Source organism: Schistocerca serialis, chromosome 4 (assembly GCF_023864345.2).
Source record: "Schistocerca serialis cubense isolate TAMUIC-IGC-003099 chromosome 4, iqSchSeri2.2, whole genome shotgun sequence".
Taxonomy (NCBI): domain Eukaryota; kingdom Metazoa; phylum Arthropoda; class Insecta; order Orthoptera; family Acrididae; genus Schistocerca; species Schistocerca serialis.
The window spans coordinates 499,517,638-499,539,602 of NC_064641.1; the positions used below are offsets into that span (position 1 = coordinate 499,517,638).

Consider the following 21,965-nt stretch of genomic DNA (forward strand, 5'->3'; position numbering starts at 1 on the left):
TCAATCTGTCCACTTCAGAACAGTTGTGTCAGTTTTGTTGTAGGCTATTTCATGTTTTGCCATGGCACCGGAGCATTGCTACTAGCAGGTGTGCATAGTCAGGTAGTGCCACAAATTTCTTTTCTCATCAGTACCTCCTCATTAGTTATGTGATCTCCCCACCTAATCTTCAGCAATCTTCTGTAGCACCACACTTAAAAACTTCGATTCTCTTCTTGGCTTAACTATTTATTGTGCACATTTCACTTCCATACATGGCTACAATCCAGACAGATACCTTCATAAAATACTTTTAACACTTAAATCAATATTCAATGTTAAATTTCCGTTCTTCAGAAAGGCTTTTCTTGCCATTGCTGGTCTGTATTTCACATCCTCTCCAGTTTGGTCATCATGAGTTATTTTGCTGCCCAGATAGCAGAACTACTTTGAACAGCTCAATTCCTAACCTACTTCCCACAGCATCACCTGATTTACTTCAACTACATTCCTTTATCCTTGTCTTGCTTTTGCTTGCGTTCATCTTATATCATCCTTTCAAGACACTACCCATTCTTTTTAACTGCTCTTCCAAGCCCTTTGCTGTCTCATACAGAATTAAAATGTTATCAGCAAACTTCAAAAATTTTTATTTCTTTTCCCTCAACTTTAATTCCTACTCCAAATTTTTCTTTTGTTTCCTTTATTGCTTGCTCAATGTGTAAATCATCAGGAATAGGCTACACATGCATCTCACTCCCTTCTCAACCACTGCTTTCCTTTTATGCCCTTGATTCTTATAACTGCCATCTGGTTTCTGTACAAGTTGTAAATAGACTTTCACTCCCTGTATTTTACCCCTGCTACCTTCAGAATTTCAAAGTGAGTACTCCAGCCAATATTGTCAAAAGCTTTCTCTAAGTCTATAAATGCTATAAATGTAGGTTTGCCTTTCCTTAATCTATACTCTAAAGTACAGGTTCAATACCACTTCATGGGTTTCTACCCTTCCCCTTCCCCAAAATTCCCTTCTAACAGCTCTTCCATTCTTCTGTAAAGAATTCGCATTAAAATTTTGCAGCCATGACCTCTTAAACTGATAGTTCGATTATTTTCATACTTGTCAGCAACTGCTTCCTTTTGAATTCCAATAAACATTTGAATGTATCCATCAACTTGGAGCAACCAGTATATGTAACAGTAAAATTACATTATCCAAGCAACAGCTTATTTGCATTATACAAACATTAAACTTGGTATAAACAGATTGGAAACTACCACAGAAGTTAAAGATGGGGGAAAAGGAAAAACCAAACACACACACACACACACACACACACACACACACACACACACACACACACAAAATATTTTACATGTAGAACAATTACATACTTTTTCTGGAGAAATGATTGTATTAATTAATAACCTTACCTTAAGCATTGTGTTGTATGTATCTTCATCACCGACTGACAAAACTGCTTTGTAGACGGGGCTGCGGAGATCAGCAGGCAAATGACATTTCCCATTACAGTGATGATCAAATCTCTTTTTTGCCTCTTCAATAACAGATTTTTCACCAAACCAGCCCAGTCTCCCAATAACTAGTGACCGCAACAAGGTATCAAGATGACCTAGATCCAAAAAATGTATCAATTGCTACTGGAAATAAATTCTTTAAACAAATACATGCCATTAATAAGTAATGCAACACATTCTTTTCTGAAAGCAGGTTGGTTTTATTTAAGATTCCTATACACCATATTATTTCCCACTCTTTTGGCTACAAGACCTTATTTTTTAACATAAAGGTTGGTACACAATGAAAAACTCTTAACTCCATTTGCTTTTACAGAAGTGGCAAAAGTGTGTGTGTGTGTGTGTGTGTGTGTGTGTGTGTAAGGCTCTAATTCCTATGAGAATCTGCAAAATGCCATGAGTAATGACGATAATTGACGTGGGATACTGCTAGGGTAGCCCATCCAGTTGCAATGATCACAGAATCCAGATGGCTTAGTGGTCAGAGCATCTGCCTAGTAAGCAGGAGACCCAGGTTCGAATCCTGGTCGAGCACAAATTTTCAATGTTGCCCACCAATTTCAATCAATGCCCGCTCGCAGTCAATGTCTGTAATTCTGGAAGCCTTGTTATTGACAAATTAGAGAACTCTTTCTTAGTCAGTGGAGTTACTGGTTACTTGAATTACAAGGTTTTCACAGACAGATGGAGTTATGAGGTTTTCACTGCCTACCATCAACACTCTCCACTCAATGCGACGGCCGTACGCCACCTTACTGGGAGGGCCTGTATGCTTGCATGGAACTGTTACCGGTCGACACCAGAACCAACGTCTTGCCATATCAATTACCTCATCATCATCTACATACTGCTTCCCACAGAGTACACCCTTCTTTGAGCCAAACAGATGGGTGTCAGAAGGTGTGAGATCTGGGTTGTAGGGTGATCAAGAAGAATAGTCCAATTAAGTTTTGTGAGCTTCTCTTGGGAATGAAGACTTGTGTGAGGCCTTGCATTGTCATGGAGCAGAAGCTTGTTAGCATTTTTGGGGCAACAAACAGAAGACGTCGTTTCTTCAGTTTTCTGGGGGTAGCACAATACACTTCGGAGTATACCATTGCACCATGTGGGAGGGCATCAAACACAATAACCCCTGCAGAATCCCTGAAGACCGTCGCCATGATTTTGCAGCTGAGGGTGTGGATTTGAGCATTTTCTTAAGAAGAGAGGTACTGTGACACCACTCCATGGGTTGGTGTTTTGTTTACAGTTCGAAGTGTGAATCCACGTTTCATCATCTATGACAGTGTTCAAAATTTTTTTTCGCATTCATCCACGTAATGCGCAAGAAATTCCACACAGATGGTACTTAGTTGCTCTTTATCGTTTTCTGTTAGGTGGTGAGAGAACGCAGCAAATACATATCTTTGATTACCCCAACTGGTGGGTGAATATGTCAGCACTACCAACAGAGACGTCCAGTGGTGCAGCAAGGTGTTTGTTTTTGATCCGATTATCACCTCGAATGGGTGTGTCCGCACATTCCAATAGTGCAGGATTCACAGTTGTATAGAACTGTCCGGCATGTGGGCGATCAGACATGTTTGCCGGACCTTGTTGCATTATGACTGATGCCTTGCTCAACAACTCACTGTTCTTCAATTCAATGCCAGGTCTCTATAGAAGTTCTGCGAGCACCTAGGAATATTTGCGATGCTCTGGTGTTCCAACAAAAGAAACTCAATGACAGCTCTATGCTTGGAATGCACCTCTGTTACAGATGCCTTTTTGAATGCTACATATAGTGCCACCACCAATCTGAATTCATGGAACTATAGGGGCTGAAACAGAAATATTCCAAGATGTCTCACAACAAATTCCACATTTTTTTCAACTCAAATTGTCCAAGGAAAAAAGTGTGTTGCATTACTTAATGAATGCTCCTTGTATTTTCCTTCATGTGACATTCTCCCTCACTATTATCACAATTTTGTCTCCAAATGCTTTTCTAATGCTTTCTGCCCCTCTTTTCATTTACATTCAGAGTGTGTTGTTTTTTCTACAATGGCTAATTTTATTCAGTAACAGTTCTTTCTTGCTCCAGATGTAGTAGTACTCTTGTTCTGTCACTTCATTTTTTCAGTCATGGTGCTATTATTGATATTGTGAATTGATGTACCATCACAGAAGGAGCATTTGTATTTCTTCTACGCATCTGTATTATATTTACAAACTATTAAGTACTTGTTACTTCGTTAGCAGTTTTTCCATTTATCTCGAGATAGGAAGACAGAGCTTTCATCTGATGCAGAGTACCAGGAAAATAAGACTTAAAGGTGAACTGCGAGCAATACTATAAATTCTTCCCAGACATAAAAAACAGTAAAAATCATACATTGCATACTAAAAATACAAAATTCCAATAACGGGGCAAGGAATGTATGGGGTAGGGGGGACTGCAAAGGACCTCCGGCAGTTAGGTGTCAATGAGAACTGGATCCAAAGTGCACAAGATCACCACCTATGGAGGAACATTATAAGGCCTGTGCATGATCTTTAGGGTCCGTGATCGTCAATATGTATGTATGTGGTGTGTGTGTGTGTGTGTGTGTGTGTGTGTGTGTGCATGCATGCATGTACTGCACACTCCACCATTAGGAATCAGTTTTCCCAAATCATCTGTTAAAGAGAATAATAGTTTCAAGTCAACTGTCTTTCTGCCTTACATTGGTGATCTTGCCTCAAAGATAGTCTGGATCCTCAAGGAACACTGTGCCAAAGTGGTCTCCCACCCTCCTATGAAGGCTACAACCCAACTTATTTCTCTTGAAGATGACCTGTTGCTTCAAAATTGACAGAATAGGCCACCTTGGGGATAGTAGATGTACTGATAATGGTTCCAACGTAATCCACCAATAGATAGCATAATGGCATAGCTACCATAACATCATCTGTGTCTACACTTTAACAGGCAATGGTTACACTGGGGAAGACTTAGTAAGTTGCAAATGTGTGGAGCAAACAGGAAACCATGCCACAGAGATGCATTTGTGCTTCCTGCAGTAACCTGAGTGAGTTTGAAAGGGGTCAAATTGCAGCCTTTCAAGTGGCGATACTTAACAGACACACTAATTTGTGATGGGATAGTATCGTAGCATGTAATGATAACATTACCGTTAACTGGTAATGTTGGTAGCACCATTTAAATCCTTAAGTGAGATAATGGCTATAAATTTAATATTGGGGTTTATGCCCATCAACAGCACAACCATTATAGATGAAGCATGCTAAGTTTTGGGGAAGGATGGAGAAGGAAATCAGTTTGACCTTTCAGAGGAAACATTTTCTGTACACAGTTTGCAGAAATCATGAAAAATCTGAATCTGGATGGCCAGATGGTGATGTGAACTGCTGTCTTCCCAAGTCCAGTGTCTTATCATTTGGCTCAGTAGAGAAAATTTCTACGATTTAATACATTGGACAACTAACATGTAAGATGTTGCAAATGGATTTACAGTAATCCCACTATTCCTGCAGTCTAAACATTATTTGTGGGTTATGCGGTATCGATAGCTACAATGCCACGGCATAGGTGCAAGTTCATAGGTTGGCACTACGACACCGACGACAGGGCCCTCTAGCAGGTGCTTTCAGCTCTATGAGTGCCGCTGCAGATTCTACCCATTTTGATCAAGAGGAAACGGCCAGGGTACTACGCTTCATATAGAGACTTTGCACTACTTACGACGGGTCTAAGACTTCGCACCTAAGTGCTCATCATTGCGAAGTTATGTAACCATTTATTAACTTGGTTTTTGCCTATAATAAACATCTATAATTTTACATGCAGTACAAAGTGTTTTACCCCTCCTACTCCTACTCGCTTTAGTCATTCGGCCAACCTTTCAGTTTTCAGGAGCAGACCCACGCGCCGCCTTCCAGGTGCGATACAAAAGGTTGTACTCTTACTGCAGCCTTTTTCACGTACAGAATGGAAGTCATAGTTCTTTTATAACTGCTCAAAGAGAAAACAATCAGCTTCAGTCTTAGTTTACTGATCGAATGCAAATTACATTGACTTGTTCTGCTGTGAAGTCATCAAATGACTGCATTAAACACTATATTATATTGTTATGTTCAATCAGTCTTCAACTGATGCAATTCACAATTTTCTTAAGAACATTATCTGCACTACTTATGTTTCCAAATACAATGACCAGACAGATTCAACCCTGCACTACACATATGTGGGTTGGTGCAAAACTCATATAAACAAACTGTTTAATTTATGGTAGCAATTAGACAGTGACAGTTCTTTGCTAAATTCAGCTGTATTAGTGTATAATTTGTTCTGTTTCTGGCACCTACAGCTAGAGAGCTCTCTCTTCTTGTATAACCACACAGTCAAGTCTCCAGAGGAAAGCCAAATTAGCACTACTGGTGTATAATCTATAAGCCGAACAAACTGAGAGCGACTCAAACAATCTTCCTATGGACGGGACAGGAAATGTCAAAATAAAAAGACATCTTTGCCTGATGTGGCAGTTACGATTATTGTAACTGCAATGATTGTCATAAAGGTGTCCAAAATAGCATTTCTTGTAGCACATAATATTTTTATGCTGTGTTTCTTCTAACGGTTGTCAAATAATTATCTTCAGTTTTCTTCACACCATTTCCCTCCTTTGTTTACTATCTAGTCTCAGAAATATAATGTGTATTTGAGCACAATGCATCTCACAATTGACACTTCACAAGTCCTATTAATAAAATTTTGCTAATATCCAGCAGTACCATTCAAAACACTCATTTTTGTACCAAAGCTCAATATCATTAATGTTTCCCTACTTCTTATGTAATACATACTAGTTGTAAGCGTTTGTTATATACATACTGCATCCTTCAAAAATTACTACAGAAAAAATAAATCTATCTGCATTGTTAAGTATGAATGTATGATTACACACATGTGAAAAGCCTGGCCTAACAAAACAGGAGAAACTTACAGGTTTGCATTTAAAAAAGTCTTTAATAGATGACTCTTTCCTCCATTAGCCCTCTTTCATGCCGCAATATCACTCCACTTACTCAAACAGATAATATCAGCTGGAATTCATTCCTCCTGATCGCTTATGTACGTAGTGCTGCCTCAATCATCTTGAACCCTTCTAAATGTAGGTTGAGATATCTCCTGTCATTTAAATTTGCCTCCAACTCTTGTGTTACTTCCCTCTTCTTCACCATTTCCACAACACCACTGTCAGTTCATCAACTTCATCATTTGCCATTCATTCTGTGGCATCCTCTTCATCAACATGCTCACAACCCAGTACATTTGTCAGCAATAAAATAATATCATCATTTCTGTCTTTGACTTCAGTTACACATGTGGGTTCAAAAATAAAATGTCCACCTTCATGGTCCAAGAATTTTCCACAACCTTACATTATTACAAGTGATATGTTCAGGGTCTGTTCCCAGACTTCAGCTAACCACCTTCTGACATCCACCAAATCAGTTCTCTTCAGAATAGTTACACAGTCTTCATTATTATCGACTGCTAATACCAACGAACTGAGGAAATGGCAGCAATACTACTACTTTCACATTTCGAGGATGCTCTGGTCCACTGGCTGACAAAGAGCAGTCTCATTTGCTGGTGAAGACAATGCCTTGATATCAACATTTGTGAGTTAGTTATTGGTAGGACGCTAAGGCACATTATCAATAAGCAGCAGAGCATTCCTCAGTAAACTGTCATCTTTCAAATATTTCTCTACAGCTTTCTAAAGATTTCTGAGTCCATCCATGTTTTCTTTTGACGAGTGTAAGGTAGAGACAATGATTCCAAATTTTTCAGATTTTTGAAAGCTCTAGGTTTCTGTGATCTCCCTATTAATGAAAGCCTAAGCTTGTGGTTGTCAGTTGCATTACTGCAAACCAATATAAGAACTCATTCCTAACTTTTCTTGTATCCACATGCCACAGCTCCCTTTTTTGAAGCAAACATTTTCGTAAGGAGCATTTTGTAATACAAACCACTCTCATCAAAACTGTACAACTCTCCATGAGAAATTCCCTCATCATCAATTAACTTCTAAAGATAGTCTTTAAACAATAGCAGATTTTTTTTAGCAGATAAAGATTTGTCTACTAATGGTAATCTGGTGAATACTAATTTTTTCCCCCATCGATCTAACCACTAGTCACTGGCAGTAAATTCTGAATCTTCCCTTCTTATATGCTGCTGAAATTGCAATGGTATTTCCCACATATTGGCTCAGTAATGGGGACACATTTCCCTCTCGCACATTCATACCACAGAAATAAATCTTCTTCAGTTTTTTCATGCTTACCTTTCAATATAGTACTCCTTACTATTATTCCACTTCTACTAGCTGGGGAAGCATACCACTTTTCAATTTCATCTACATCTACTTTTACATGATTAATACGTAAATTGCAATTTAGTGCCTTGCAGGTGGTTTATCGAGTCACCTACAAGCTATTTCTCTACTGTTCCATGCTCTAACAGCGTGCATGAGAAATGAACACTTAAATCTTCTGTGCCAGCTCAGATTTCTCTTATTTCATTACGATTCTTTTTCCATATGTAGGTGAGAGCCAATAAAACAGTTTTGCATTCAGAAAAGAAATTTGGTGACTGAAATTTCATGAAAATGACCCTGTCACAGTGAAAAACGCCTTTGTTTTAATTATGGTCACCCCAATTCATCGATCATATTTATGGCACTCTCCCCTCTGTTCCAGTGATAAAACAAAGTGAGCTACTCTTCTTTGAACTTTTTTATGTCCTCTGTCAATCGTATCTGAAGCACATCCCACACCGCACAGCAATGCTCTAGAAGAGAATGGGCAAGTGTAGTGTAGGCTGTCTGTCTAATAGACTAGTTGCATGCCAATAAATCACAATCTCATCTCTGGTTTGCTTCCCTCACAACATTATCTATGTGACTATTCCAATTTAAGTTATTCATAATTATAATCCCTGAATTCAAAACCTTTAGATTTGTGCGATTTATCAAGTAACCGAAATTGAGTAATTTCTTTTGGTACTCATGTGTATGACTTCACACTTTCTATTATTCAGAGCCAATTGCCATTTTTCAGACCATACAGATATCTTGTCTAAATCATTTTGCAATTGGTTTTAACCATCTGATGACTTTACAAGGTGGTAAATCACAGCACCACCTACAAGAGGGCTGGTCAAATTTTAACACTTCACTGGGGAATGCCAGATAATACTTCTGTTTTACTCGATGACTTTCTGTCAATTACTACAAATTATGATCTTTCCGACAGGAAATTACGAATCCAGTCACAGAACTGTGACTATGCTCCACAGACATGCAACGTGATTAGAATTCCTTTGTGAGAAACAATGCCAAAAGCCTTCTGTAAATCTAAAAATATGGAATCAATTTGATATTCCTGGTTGACAGCACTTATTACTTTGTGTTTCTAAATCACTGTTGGCTATCTGTCAATAACTTTTTTTCTTCGAGTTGATTCATAATGTTCGAACACAGTATTTGTTCCAAAATCTCACTGCAAATTGACATTTGTGATGTTGTTGTTGTTGTTGTTGTTGTTGTTGTTGTTGTGGTCTTCAGCCCTGAGACTGGTTTGATGCAGTTCTCCATGCTAACCTATCCTGTGCAAGTTTCTTCATCTCCCAGTACCTACTGCAACCTACATCCTTCTGAATCTGCTTAGTGTATTCATCTCTTCGTCTCCATCTACGATTTTTACCCTCCACGCTGCCCTCCAATGCTAAGTTTGTGATCCCTTGATGCCTCAGAACATGTCCTACCAACCGGTCCCTTCTTCTAGTCAAGTTGTGCCACAAACTCCTCTTCTCCCCAATTCTATTCAATACTTCCTCATTAGTTATGTGATCTACCCATCTAATCTTCAGCATTCTTCTGTAGCACCACATTTCGAAAGCTTCTATTCTCTTTCTGTCCAAACTATTTATTGTCCATGTTTCACTTCCATACATGGCTACACTCCATACAAATACTTTCAGAAACGACTTCCTGACACTTAAATCTATACTCGATGTTAACAAATTTCTCTTCTTCAGAAACGATTTCCTTGCCATTGCCAGTTTATATTTTATATCCTCTCTACTTCGACCATCATCAGTTATTTTGCTCCCCAAATAGCAAAACTCCTTTACTACTTTAAGTATCTCATTTCCTAATCTAATTCCCTCAGCATCACCCGACATAATTCCACTACATTCCATTATCCTCATTTTGCTTTTGTTTATGTTCATCTTATATCCTCCTTTCAAGACACTGTCCATTCCGTTCAACTGCTCTTCCAAGTCCTTTGCTGTCTCTGACAGAATTACAATGTCATTGGCGAACCTCAAAATTTTTCTTTCTTCTCCATAGGTTTTAATACCTACTCCGAATTTTTCTTTTGTTTCCTTTACTCCTTGCTCAATATACAGATTGAATAACATTGGGGAGAGGCCACAGCCCTGTCTCACTCCCTTCCCAACCACTGCTTCCCTTTCATGTCCCTCGACTCATAACTGCGGTGGTGGTTTCTGTACAAATTGTAAATAGCCTTTCGCTCCCTGTATTTTACCCCTGCCACCTTTAGAATTTGAAAGAGAGTATTCCAGTCAATATTGTCAAAAGCTTTCTCTAAGTCTACAAATGCTAGAAACGTAGGTTTCCCTTTGCTTAATCTATTCTCTAAGCTAAGTCGTAAGGTCAGTATTGCCTCACGTGTTCCAACATTTCTACGGAATCCAAACTGATCTTCCCCGAGGTCGGCTTCTACCAGTTTGTCCATTTGTCTGCAAAGAATTCGCGTTAGTATTTTGCAGCTGTGACTTATTAAACTTTCATTTCTTAGCCCCAATCCATATTCACCTACTACATTGTGATATAGGTCTGTAAGTAAGCAGATTACTCCTATTTTCCTTCTTCTGGAGTATTGGTGCAACCGGTGCAACTCTCCAGTCTTTAAAGTACATACCTTTCGAGGGAGGGAGCAATCATATATGATTGCTCAGTATGCAGCAATTGTTTCAACATATTCTGAAGGGAATGTAACTGGTATACAATCTGAACTGGAGGCCTTGCCTTTATTAAGTGATTTAAGCTGCTGCATGGCACCGACAATAGCTACATCTAAGCTATTCATTTCTCGATTCTACCTTTGGAATACTTATTTCGTGTTTTCTGGTGAAGGAATTTTGAAAAACTGTGTTTTGAACCTCTGATTTAATGGCACTGGCATCAGTAACATTACCGTTACTATTACACAGACAACATATTGATTGCATCTTGCTGATGGTGTGTTTTACATACGATCAGAATCTCTCTGGATTTTGAGACAGAGCGTAGTTGTAGAAACTATTAAAAGCACCTTGTATTTAAGATAGCACTAAGTTTCGAGCCTCCATGTAACTTCACCAATCTAGGGGATTTTGCACTCCTTTGTATTTGGCATGCTTTCTTCATTGCTTCTGCAACAACGTTTTGACCTTTTTTTTTGTGTACCATGAGGAATCGGGACCATCTCTAATTAATTTATTTGAAATATATCTCTCAATTGCATCGATACTATTCTTTGAATTTAAAAACCACATCTGGTCTATGCTTACATAGTCAAAGTGGAAGAAGTGGACTATCTCTTAGGATGGCGTCAAGCCAATTTTTATCTGTGGTCGCTAATCCCTGTATCCATCATGATGTTCCATATTTGGTCAAGATTATTTGTTGCTAACAGGTCAAGTATGTTTTCACACCTATTTACACTTCAAGTGCACTCTAAACTAACTGGGCAAAGTAATTTTCTGAGAATGCCTTCAGTACGATTTCAAATAGTGGAAAATCCAGGATGGAATGTAACAATATTATGGTAAGGAAAGTCACTACTCACCATATAGCGGAGATGCTGAGTTGCAGATAAGCACAACAAAAAGACTCTCACAATTAAAGCTTTCGGCCATTGGCCTTATTTGAAATGGGACTGATTTCTTCTTTGAACGGTTCAGCAACTGTACCATCCGAGTCCGGGGTCAATAAAAGGAACCAATTATTAATTTAATTTATTCCAGTTCTGCTGGATTCGTCTTCCACTCTCCAACAGTGCATTTTCCCACCCTAACTACGAAGCAATAGCTTTGGCTGCTACCCTAAAATCCAGTCACATTACAGCATGTAATCTGATGAGCCACAACATTATGACCACCTAGTTAATAGCTTATTTGCCCACTTTTGCAATGATGTACATCACTGATTATGCATATCTGGGACCCGACAGTTTGTTGATAGGTTTGTGGAGGCATGTGGTATCAGATTTCAATGCATGGGTCTTTTAATTTGCATAAATAATGGGTCGTTGATTTGTGTACATGATGATGGCGCCTGATAGTGACCCACATGGGTTTCATAGGATTTACATCACGTGAATTTTGTCCCTGATACATCAACATGAGTTCACTATAATACCCCTCAAACCACTGAAGCATGCTTCTGGCTCCGAGACACAGACAACTATAATGCTGAAAGATGACATCACCAGTGGGGAAGACATCCAACATGAAGGGAGGCAGACGGTTCGTAGATGTCACTGTGTCATTGGTTACATCTACATCGATACTCTGCAAATCACATTTAAGCGCCTGGCAGAGGGTTCATCAAACCACTTTCACAATTCTCTATTATTCCAATCTCGTATAGCACGTGGAAAAAACGAACACATATCTTTTCGTATGAGCTCTGATTTCCCTTATTTTATTATGATGATCATTTCTCCCTATGTAGGTCAGTATCAATAAAATATTTTCACATTTGGAGCAGAAAGTTGGCGATTGGAATTTCATGAGAAGATTCCACCACATCAAAAAATGCCTTTGTTTTAATGATGTGTGTTTGGTTTAAAAGGGGGGGGGGGGGGGGGGGGGGAGAGGAGAGATACGGACTAAACTGCGAAGTCATTGGTCCCTTGTTCCCAGTAGAACAATTACCAAAGGGAAAGAAGAAAACAAAGAAGATGTACGATACAATAACAGGAGAAAGGAAGAACCACAAGAATGACAGAAGGACAACAAATATTACAATGGACAAAACAGGACAAGAAAACCACAGAGACGCAAGAAACAGCGAGAAGAGATCAAAAACAAGAAATCATATTCACATGGCTGGCTAACCAAGTGAATAAAAAAGAAAAGCCAGCCAATCTCCACCCTAAAAGTCCTAGGGTGGAGGACACAGAGGGGGCAAAGGACATGCGCTAAAACTCAAATCAAATGATAAAACCCACCCTCACAACTAAAATGTAAAAATAAAGCTGCTGTTAGCCATTGTCGCCCAACACTGAGGGTAGGGTGCTGGGAAAGTTAAAAGTCCACCGCCATGGCCAGTCCAGCAAGAGGTGGACAACTATCATTTGGAGCCACAGCGACACTGAGGTGGGTTCTCGCGATGGAGGAGGTAACCATGTGTGAGCCACATATGGCCAATGCGGAGCCGACAAAGGACATCTGATTTCCCTGCAAGAAGCCTGCAGGGAAGACTTTCACACATTCGCAGTCTCCTTAATAAAACGTAGTTTGTTGTGCACACTGTTATGCCACTACGTCTCAAAAACCTTGCGGTGTAAGACAGAACGCAGGTCAATTTCAGATACCCATCTCCAGGAGTGGTTTCTGCGTAGCCTGTTTGGCCAATCTGTCAGTAAGTTCGTTGCCTGGGATTCTGACGTGTCCTGGGGTCCACACAAACACCACTGAGTGACTGGACCGTTCCAGGGCAGATATGGACTCCTGGATGTTTGCAACCGAAGGATGGCGAGGGTAGCACTGATCAACAGCTTGTAAGCTGCTCAGGGAGTCAGAACGGAGAAGAAACGACTCACCAGAACAGAAATGAATGTACTGAAATGCACGAGATATGGTCACAGCTCTGCAGTGAGTACACTGCAGCCAGCAGGAAAGGAATGCTGTTCAATATGGTCTACGTGGACGTAGGCAAAGCCAACATTACCATCAGCCATTGGGCTGTTGGTGTAAACAACTTCAGAGCCACGGAAAACTTCAAGAATCGAGAGGAAGTGACAGCGGAGAGCGGCAGGGTTAATGGAGTCCTTAGGACCATGCAAAATGTCCAGACAAAGCTTCGGATGAGGTGTACACCATGGAGGTGTACTTGAATGGACCTCAAGTAGAGGTGGTAAAGAGAAGGACTCCAGTTCGAAGAGAAGGGATTGCACATGAACCGCAATTGTGAGCCCTGACCTGGGCCGCTGATGTGGAAGATGAACTGCTGTGGGTGGGAAAAGGAGACTGTAATTCTGATCTCAGGAGAACTACGAATGTATGCATACATGGCGAGCAGTTGTGCACGCTTAACCTTCAATGGAGGGACTCTGGCCTCCACCATGACACTGGTCACTGGACTCATTCTAAAAGCTCCCGTCACTAGGCAAATGCCACAGTGTTGCACTGGGTCGAGTAAACGCGATGCTGAGGGCACCGCTTAATCGTAAACCAGACTCCCTTGGTTTGGGGTCTTCTTTCTGGATTTCTCTCGCTGATCCTTAGGTTGCTGTTGCTGGGAGGGCATCACTGATTCCATCTCGGGGACGGAAAATGATCGTGAAGCTCTACGATCAACTGCTTTTGGGCACTTCAGCCACTGGCGGGTGTCATCTTTACCACTAGCAGAAACCTGGGAAGGGAGTGACCCAAGGGACCTCTTCCTAGTGAGAGGAGCCGAAGAAGACTTATGTGTCTCCGGCTGAGAAGTGGAGACTGGTGTCCCTGATGGTTGGGAGGACAGTGCTCCCAAGGTAAGTGGTGCAGGAGCAGCAGGGAGGGAAGTGCCCCCCCAACATTAAGGGGGCAGGTATAATCTTCCGGATCTGAGAGCCGACTGGAACTTGCAGAACTGATGGGGCTACAACTGTTCTCGTAATGGTACCATATGAGGTGGTCATAGCCACAGGATGTAGGCACTCAAATGCCCTCTCAGCTTCAGTGTAGATCAGTTGGTCCACGGTCCTGTATTCCATGATTTTCCTTTCTCGCTGTAAAATCCTGCAGTCTGGTGAGCAAGGGAAGTGATGCTCTCCACAGCTGACACATGGGAGGCGGGGCACAGAGTACTGGGATGGGATAGATGTCCACAATCTCGAAATGTGATGCTGGAAGAACAGTGGGAAGACTTATCGCCGAACTTTCAGCACTTAAAGCACCACATCTGGGGAGGGATATATGGCTTGAGATCACAGCGGTAAACCATCACCTTAACCTTCCTGGGTAATGTGTCACCCTTGAAGAACCAGATGAAGGCACCGGTCGTAACCTGATTATCACTCTGACCCCAACGGACGCACCGGACGAAATGGACTCCTCGTCGCTCTAAGTTGGTGTGCAGCTTGTGGTCAGACTGCAAAAGAAGATCCCTGTGGAATATAATACCCTGGACCATATTTAACCTCTTATGAGGCATGATGGTAACGGAAACATCCCCCAGCTTGTCACAAGCGAGTAATGCCCGTGACTGGGCAGAGGATGCCGTTTTCATCAAGACTGACTGACTGCATTTTGGACAAGCTCTCCACCTCCCCTAACTTCTCCTCTAAATGCTTGTAGCATTGCAGCTATTACACGACTGCAGATTTTTGCAGTAAGTTTGTTACGTTATGGCAAGCTGTTTTGGAAGCCTGCAGTATAGTCGCATTTGGTGGCGGCCAGAATGTGGCCTGCTGTATGCGCCATAGCCACACCTGTCGATAAAGCAAACTGTGAGAATGCTCACTGTGGCGAGTACTAAAATCACTTTTTCACCTCACCTAAGAAACTAAATAACTACGTTAAATATTAGCTGTTTTATTCCAAATTTGCTACATGACCTTTAATTATTCAGACGAACTTTGTATCAAAATTTGATACTGCTATCTATAATAGTTTCGGAGATATACAAAAACTATTAAAAAAGTACTTAACTGACACTTAATAAAGTAAATTCAGATAGTAACAAGAACAGTTTATATTTATTTTGTTATTTGAAATCAATAATAGCACTCTTAGTGTGGCGATTTATTTTATAAAGATTTTCAATTCTAAACTTTCGATAATTTTTCATTCGTAATGGAAATAACAGTTATATTTATATTTTGTGTTAGGGTGAGATTACATGACAGTGAATGTGAGTGTGTCGGCGGGACATGTGTCAAATTTCAACTCTACTGTCTTACACCTTACGTAACTAGCAAGAGTTATGTCACCAGGATGTCATGAGAAACTGTGAATCCCCCTAACTGGCAGGTGACGTATGTCTATGAGCGTCTGCTTTTGTAATAAGGCAGCCAGAAAGGTAATAAGAGGATAATCAGTCCTAAAGTATATTTCAAGCATAGTTTTCTGTTCGTTTTCATTTCGTTTGGTTCGGTGGAACATTTTGCTAATACTTGCAGCATGAAACGACGTAGATGCATCTGCGAATGTTGATTGGAGTAAAGCAGTTGGAGTGTGAATATGATCATGAAAGATTAATCTGATTGGCTGTTCTTTTTGATCAAACAATGAGAGTATGCCCTGAAAGAAACGGCATTCAGGCAGTCGTGGACTAGCTGTCAGTCAAGGTCATGTTAGACGTGTCCGAGAAAATTATTTGTAAAAGATGAAGAAATTACTGTTATATCGCATTTGGTTTATATTGCTGCTCAAGCAGATGCAGTTACGGACAGTTCTGTGAAGTTTGGGAGATTCTGGAGTATTCGTTGTAGAGAAAACCACATGTGAAACTATCAGCCTTTGTAAAGAATTCTGTATGGCATGTTCAGTATGCATTTACAGAACATTTTTGGCTAGCATCTTCTTTTGAAGAATCCACAGCAAAGGACTGCGTGTGAAACTTGTTTCATAGCAGAGTATTGACTATACTAGTCTCGTAATATTTTGGGTTGGACTTACTGCTTTTCTGGCTCTCTAGCGTGTGATTTAAGCTCCATGAACTAGTAGTGGATTTGCTATTGACGTAAATGTAGGCTTGTTGAAACCATAACTAAAGACAATAAAAAACATTAGTATCGATTAGCACACATTTTCAATGAAGGAATGAAGCATCCATTTTCGCCCGTTAGTACTAGAGATTTAGAGGTTTATTTTGTTACCTGGGTTACACAGACTTTGCAATCCTAAGTATGGGCGATGGTTTTCTTCAACACTGCTTTTAACATTGTTTACATAATACCATTGAATGCAGAAACGGGTGGTGAACGAACGCTAACTGAGGTAGGTGGACATTATTATTGCAGGTTGCTTCACACAGGGCAATCGAACATAACGAAAAATCCGCCCCGCCGCAATCGGTGATGATTGGCCAGGAACTAGTACAAAATAAGAGTTTGGAAGAGCAGGAACTGTATATGAAAAAAGCAGTAGTGTTTAATTGAACTCATAAAGTGTTTACACGCATGGGAAAGAAGGAATTGGAATGTAGGACTAAAGACATGTGTGCAATTGAACGTGCATCGAAAATACGACAACGAGTGGAATGAGGCAGCAGACTCGATAGGTGACATCACACTATGGAAGACCACCGCCCACTGTGGGGTGGTTGCAGCTGGAAGGGAAACGGGGACCCGTGTTTTGGCGTATGTGAAGTTGGGGGACGGACCCGCTGTATCGCCTCGCCGTGCAGATCACAAGGAAGAAAAAATAAGTGTCGTCGTACTTCTTTGTGTGTGTGTGAAAAAACTTTGCATCATGGTGGAAAGTAATCAGGACCTAGTATATGAAAAACTGAAGGTAGTTTAGGTAATGTAGACCATGAAGTTGATTTCATCAGTAGTGGTTTCAGTTTTGATGTGTCACAAACAGAGGATAGTGGTTTGCCAGATTCAATTCGTTCTAGTTATGGTATAGAAAATGAACAGAGCATGGTAGAAGCCACTGCTAAGTATAGGCCAGTCACTGTGACTGAAACAAAGCCAAAACCAATATCTGTTACTAGTGTTCCAATGGATAGTATTTCCGAAATGGTAACAAATATTTTGACACATGTAAAGGAAGTGGGATGTGATATGAACACGAAAATGAAAGAAATGAGGTCAGATCTTAATGGTCGAATAAGTGGAGTGGGTAACAAAATTAAATCTTCATTAAGTTTGGATATTTACGATAAAATAAATAAAATGGGTACTAAGCCTGATGCTAAAATGAGTAAATTAAGTTCAGAAATGAATGAACTGCATTCTGAATTTGACCAGGGATTTAGTAACTTGTCAGTTGAAATGGAATCTAAAATGGACAAAAAAATGTCTGAGCTGAAGGGCTCTATAAAAAATGATATGACTTAGTTTAGTAATAACATTAAAAGTGACATTAATCAGGTCAGGCGAGAATGCAATGCTGCTATTGTAACGGTGAAAAGTGAATTACATTCCCGAACTGAACAAGTTGCTGAGGATACTGAACAAATTAAAGAGAAAATAAATTTACAATTAAACCAAAGAGAAAATAAATTTAGAATTAAACCAAAGAGAAAATAAATTTAGAATTAAACCAAGTTAATGAACAGGTACACAAAACAGAGAGCTGCTGTGAGGAAAGCCACACTGTATTAGAAAATAAAATCAAAGAAGAAAAAGATGGGCCTGCAAAGTTTGGTATGCAAGTGGCTAGTAAAATTACTAACACAGAAACTAATATCCAACAATTCAGTACCAGTGTGAATGAGAAATTGTGTGAGCACGAGGGTAGACTAACCTGAGTAGAGCAAAATGTTAACAACGATAGTGGCTGTGTAGCAACTAATGGTGTAGTAGTATAATCATCTGAAATTGCATATGTAACTCATCAACAATTTTTGAAATTTGATCCAAATAAGAATGTTCACCCTAAGAATTTTGGAGTGACTATGAAGATGTGTTACCTAAAGTATGGAGAGACAAACGAAAGCAGCTAGAATCTGGGGGAATTTAGCTTCTGATAAATATGACAGTTTAACAGATTTCAAACAAGCCTTTTTCGATGAGGAAAAATGTTGGTCATGGGAAAAGTATGATCCAAAAAGAAAGGACATTAAAAGATTTGTACAGAAATGGATAACTACTTTGTGATATTTAAATGCCAAGGTTGAAGCAGAACAAATTATTATGGGGATCGAAAGCAAGTTGCCACTGTATTGTCGAAATAAGATCTTTTCTGCTCCCAGGGATAACATTGACTGTTTTGTTCATTATTTGGAAACAGTTGAGAACCTCTTAAAAAAAGAAGAAAGTGCTAGGAAAGAATATAGGCCTCCCACTAGACCCAGTGAAAACCGAGCAGACATCAGTATAAACATGGTTTCAGTGCCGCCAGTGATCGGTTATAGAGGAAGGGGAAGAAAAGGGAAGTGCCAGTAGGAGCAGGTTCATTAACCCAGACCGGCATGCCCTCTGCAATCAGCTGAGAGACGATGACGCAATGGATGAGCGTCACCTGTCAGGTGGTAGAAACATCAGAGGCGATGGCGGATTACAGCAGTTAAACTGTTAGGAATCTGTGATGATGCTGACACTCGCAGATGTACATATTACTGAATAAACCATCTAGCAAAACCATTTGCAAAGAAGGCACCTACTAAACAGTATTTTGAAAATAATATTAACGAAAATAGAAGGGCTAAGGAGAGTGATGCTGCTAAACAATTTGTTTTTCTTGAAAAGGAAGTACCATTTTGTAAGAGTGAAAGTTCAGACAGATATCAGCAGAACCATTTTAAAGAGGAACTTATTTTAGAAAGTAAATACGTACATCAAGAGGTTGGGGTGGATCAGCACCGCAGAACAGATGAGGCAACCTGTAGATTGTAGAATTAATATTATGGAAATGCAGGAGAAAGAGGATGACTGGGTTGAGGAGTTTTTGAGTAATGTAAGTGAAGTTATTTCAGAAAGTGAAGATGAGGAATCAGGAGAGGAAGAAGAAGGGGATAATATAAATAGTTCTGTGAACACCACAGGAAGGGTTGTAGAAACAGAATATATATGAGGGGAAAAAAGAGGAAAAGAAGGAAATGCTTTTTTCATTATGAGTAACTTAGTGAAAGAGGCTAGCAGTAGTAGAAATAAGGTGGAAAAGGAGTCAATAAATGTACAGTTAATTTCCACAGGAGGGGTAGGTTTTGACAGACAAGAGGTGGTGCACGATTTGCTAGACGGGCCTGAATGTAAATGTCTAAAAATAAATCCTGGACAACCTATAATTGAGGCAATGGTTTTTAACGAAAAAGTTAAGTGTCTTGTTGCCAGTGATTCTCAAGTACGTGCGGTGTCACAGGAATTTGTGAATGCTCTCCCTGAAAGAAAAGATGTAACTATTATACCAGTGAGTGGATTAAACATTATTGTGGCCACTGGTAGAAGCGAAAAGGTAGTTAAGCAAGAGTTGATGATACCCATTACTCTAGGTGAGGGTCAGTTGGAACAGAGCTTTTTGATTATTAAAGGACTTAATGATGAGATGCTGGTAGGTGCCGACTTTTTACAAAAATACGAAGGTGGATTAGATTTTGGAAGTTTGGTGGTGGTAATTATAGTACAGGGTGAAACCATAACTGTTCATTTCATTTGCGAAAGATTTTCTATTGCTCAAGATTTGCCAATACACCTTTGCAGGACAGCTAAATTAACTGAAGGCTATTATGAGTACGCCGAAGAGAGAGAAGTAGATCTATCAGAGGCAAGGGGGTGGCGTAATGCCTGTGATTTGAATGACAACATAATGGAGCAGCCATTAAGTAGCAGTAACTACAGGCCTCAGAGGGCGTTGCACTCGATGCAATGCTAAGTATTTGACATACACTAGGTGCTGGAGTCATTGACAATACTATTTCTGTTTCTTTTCGTATTGTCAATCTTCTGCTTCTTCATTCAGAACTTTGACTATCATCTTTCTTTCTTCCCTATCAATGTAAATAGTGTCAGTAAATAGAGTTTGTGGAGTAGTACAAGGTATACAGAGAGAAAGTGTCCCAGTAGAAACTAAAAGCACTAACCAGAAAGACAGAGGAATGAAAGTCTTCTTTAATGTGACAATACAGTAATATGGCAAGAGATTTTAGAAGCTTTTGTGACTTGTAAAGATGTTGTAAGAGTAAGGTGTCAGAGGCAAGAGAGGACTGCCTGCCTAACGAGTAAAAAAGAATTTTTGTATTTGAGATGACTTGGAAGCCACAGAGAGGTTAGCTTAGGTGGATCCTAGTAATTTCAATAACTTGTATTCCTTAAATATTGTATACGAGAAGTGCAGAGCCACAGAAGTGGCATGGGTTATGCTCAAAATTTTCTACATGGACTTTTGGTATTCTTTGCCAATAACAATGTATTCCTTATGTAAATGTATGTCTAATGTGAGGACTTCACTAAAGCCACAGAAGCTGTCAAGAATGATCTGCAGTAAATTTATAAGGACTTTATGTAGAATAGATAATTTTGGTATATAGTAGTATGTAAGAGGTGTCTCAAATCTACTGAAGTCGACATAAGTAAATTTTAGTAATGCAATAAAATTGTTTTCTCTTTTAGTATGATGTAGATAGGAGGTGCTGCAGGACTGCAGGATGTGGACTGAACTGTTTTCAGCGCTCAATAATTCTGTGTTTATTTATGTAATTAGTAATGATGTTTTTCAGAGCAGCAGATGGTGGCGGAGATAACTTGGCAGGATACTTTATGATGTTATATTTTGTTCTTTGTGTACAGTAGCTCATTTGTGTGAAGGCGAGCAGTGAATTTTGATTTTCTGAAAGAGGGATAAGAAAGAGCAAATTTGAATTAGCAATATTTGTAACAGTACCTTGCTTAAATTACGCACAGATTTTGAAAATATGATTTCAGTAGTAGTGCCAATTTTGGGAGCAGTTAATTCATTTTTCACTGAATTAATTAATACTAAATGTAACAAGATGTTAAATTGCAATGAAATATGAATTTGCCCGAGAAAGAATTTATTTGAGTAAATAAGAAGTAAAAATGGAGGACAGTAAAGTTTATATACATGATTGAGAATGGATGCTGAGATATACGTATATTACAGGTGCTGATGGAGAACCTGAGGTTGAGACAGAGCTGGACGCTAAATATCAGTATCAGCCATTTTGTGATTCCAGCGTAAGTGCTTATGACCCATACTCATTTTACTTCATTAGTGAAAACACAGGAACACCCCTAAAAGTGTAAAGAATAGACGACGTAATGGGAAAAATATATATAGAGGGAAACATCCCACGTGGGAAAAATATATATAAAAACAAAGACGCTGTAACTTACCAAACGAGAAAGCGTTGGTATGTTGATAGACACAACGAAAAACACACACACACACACACACACACACAAAAATTCCAAGCTTTTGCAACCCAAGGTTGCTTCATCAGGAAAGAGGGAAGGAGAGGGAAGGCCGAAAGGATGTGGATTTTAAG

The 21,965-nt window shown here is 39.7% G+C and overlaps 1 protein-coding gene and 1 non-coding gene across 5 annotated transcripts in view; one reads left to right on the plus strand and one right to left on the minus strand.

The window, feature by feature from the left end:
• LOC126475225 (puromycin-sensitive aminopeptidase) overlaps positions 1-21,965 on the minus strand; it is a 157,633-nt gene that overhangs the window by 17,876 nt on the left and 117,792 nt on the right. For all 4 annotated transcript variants that reach the window (XM_050102898.1, XM_050102896.1, XM_050102899.1 and 1 more), the window contains exon 11: positions 1,414-1,613. In XM_050102898.1, coding sequence (XP_049958855.1) covers positions 1,414-1,613 — 200 coding nt within the window. The remainder of the gene's footprint in view (positions 1-1,413; positions 1,614-21,965) is intronic.
• Positions 1,983-2,055, plus strand: Trnat-agu (transfer RNA threonine (anticodon AGU)). The gene has a single exon. It is a non-coding gene; the product is annotated as a tRNA-Thr (tRNA).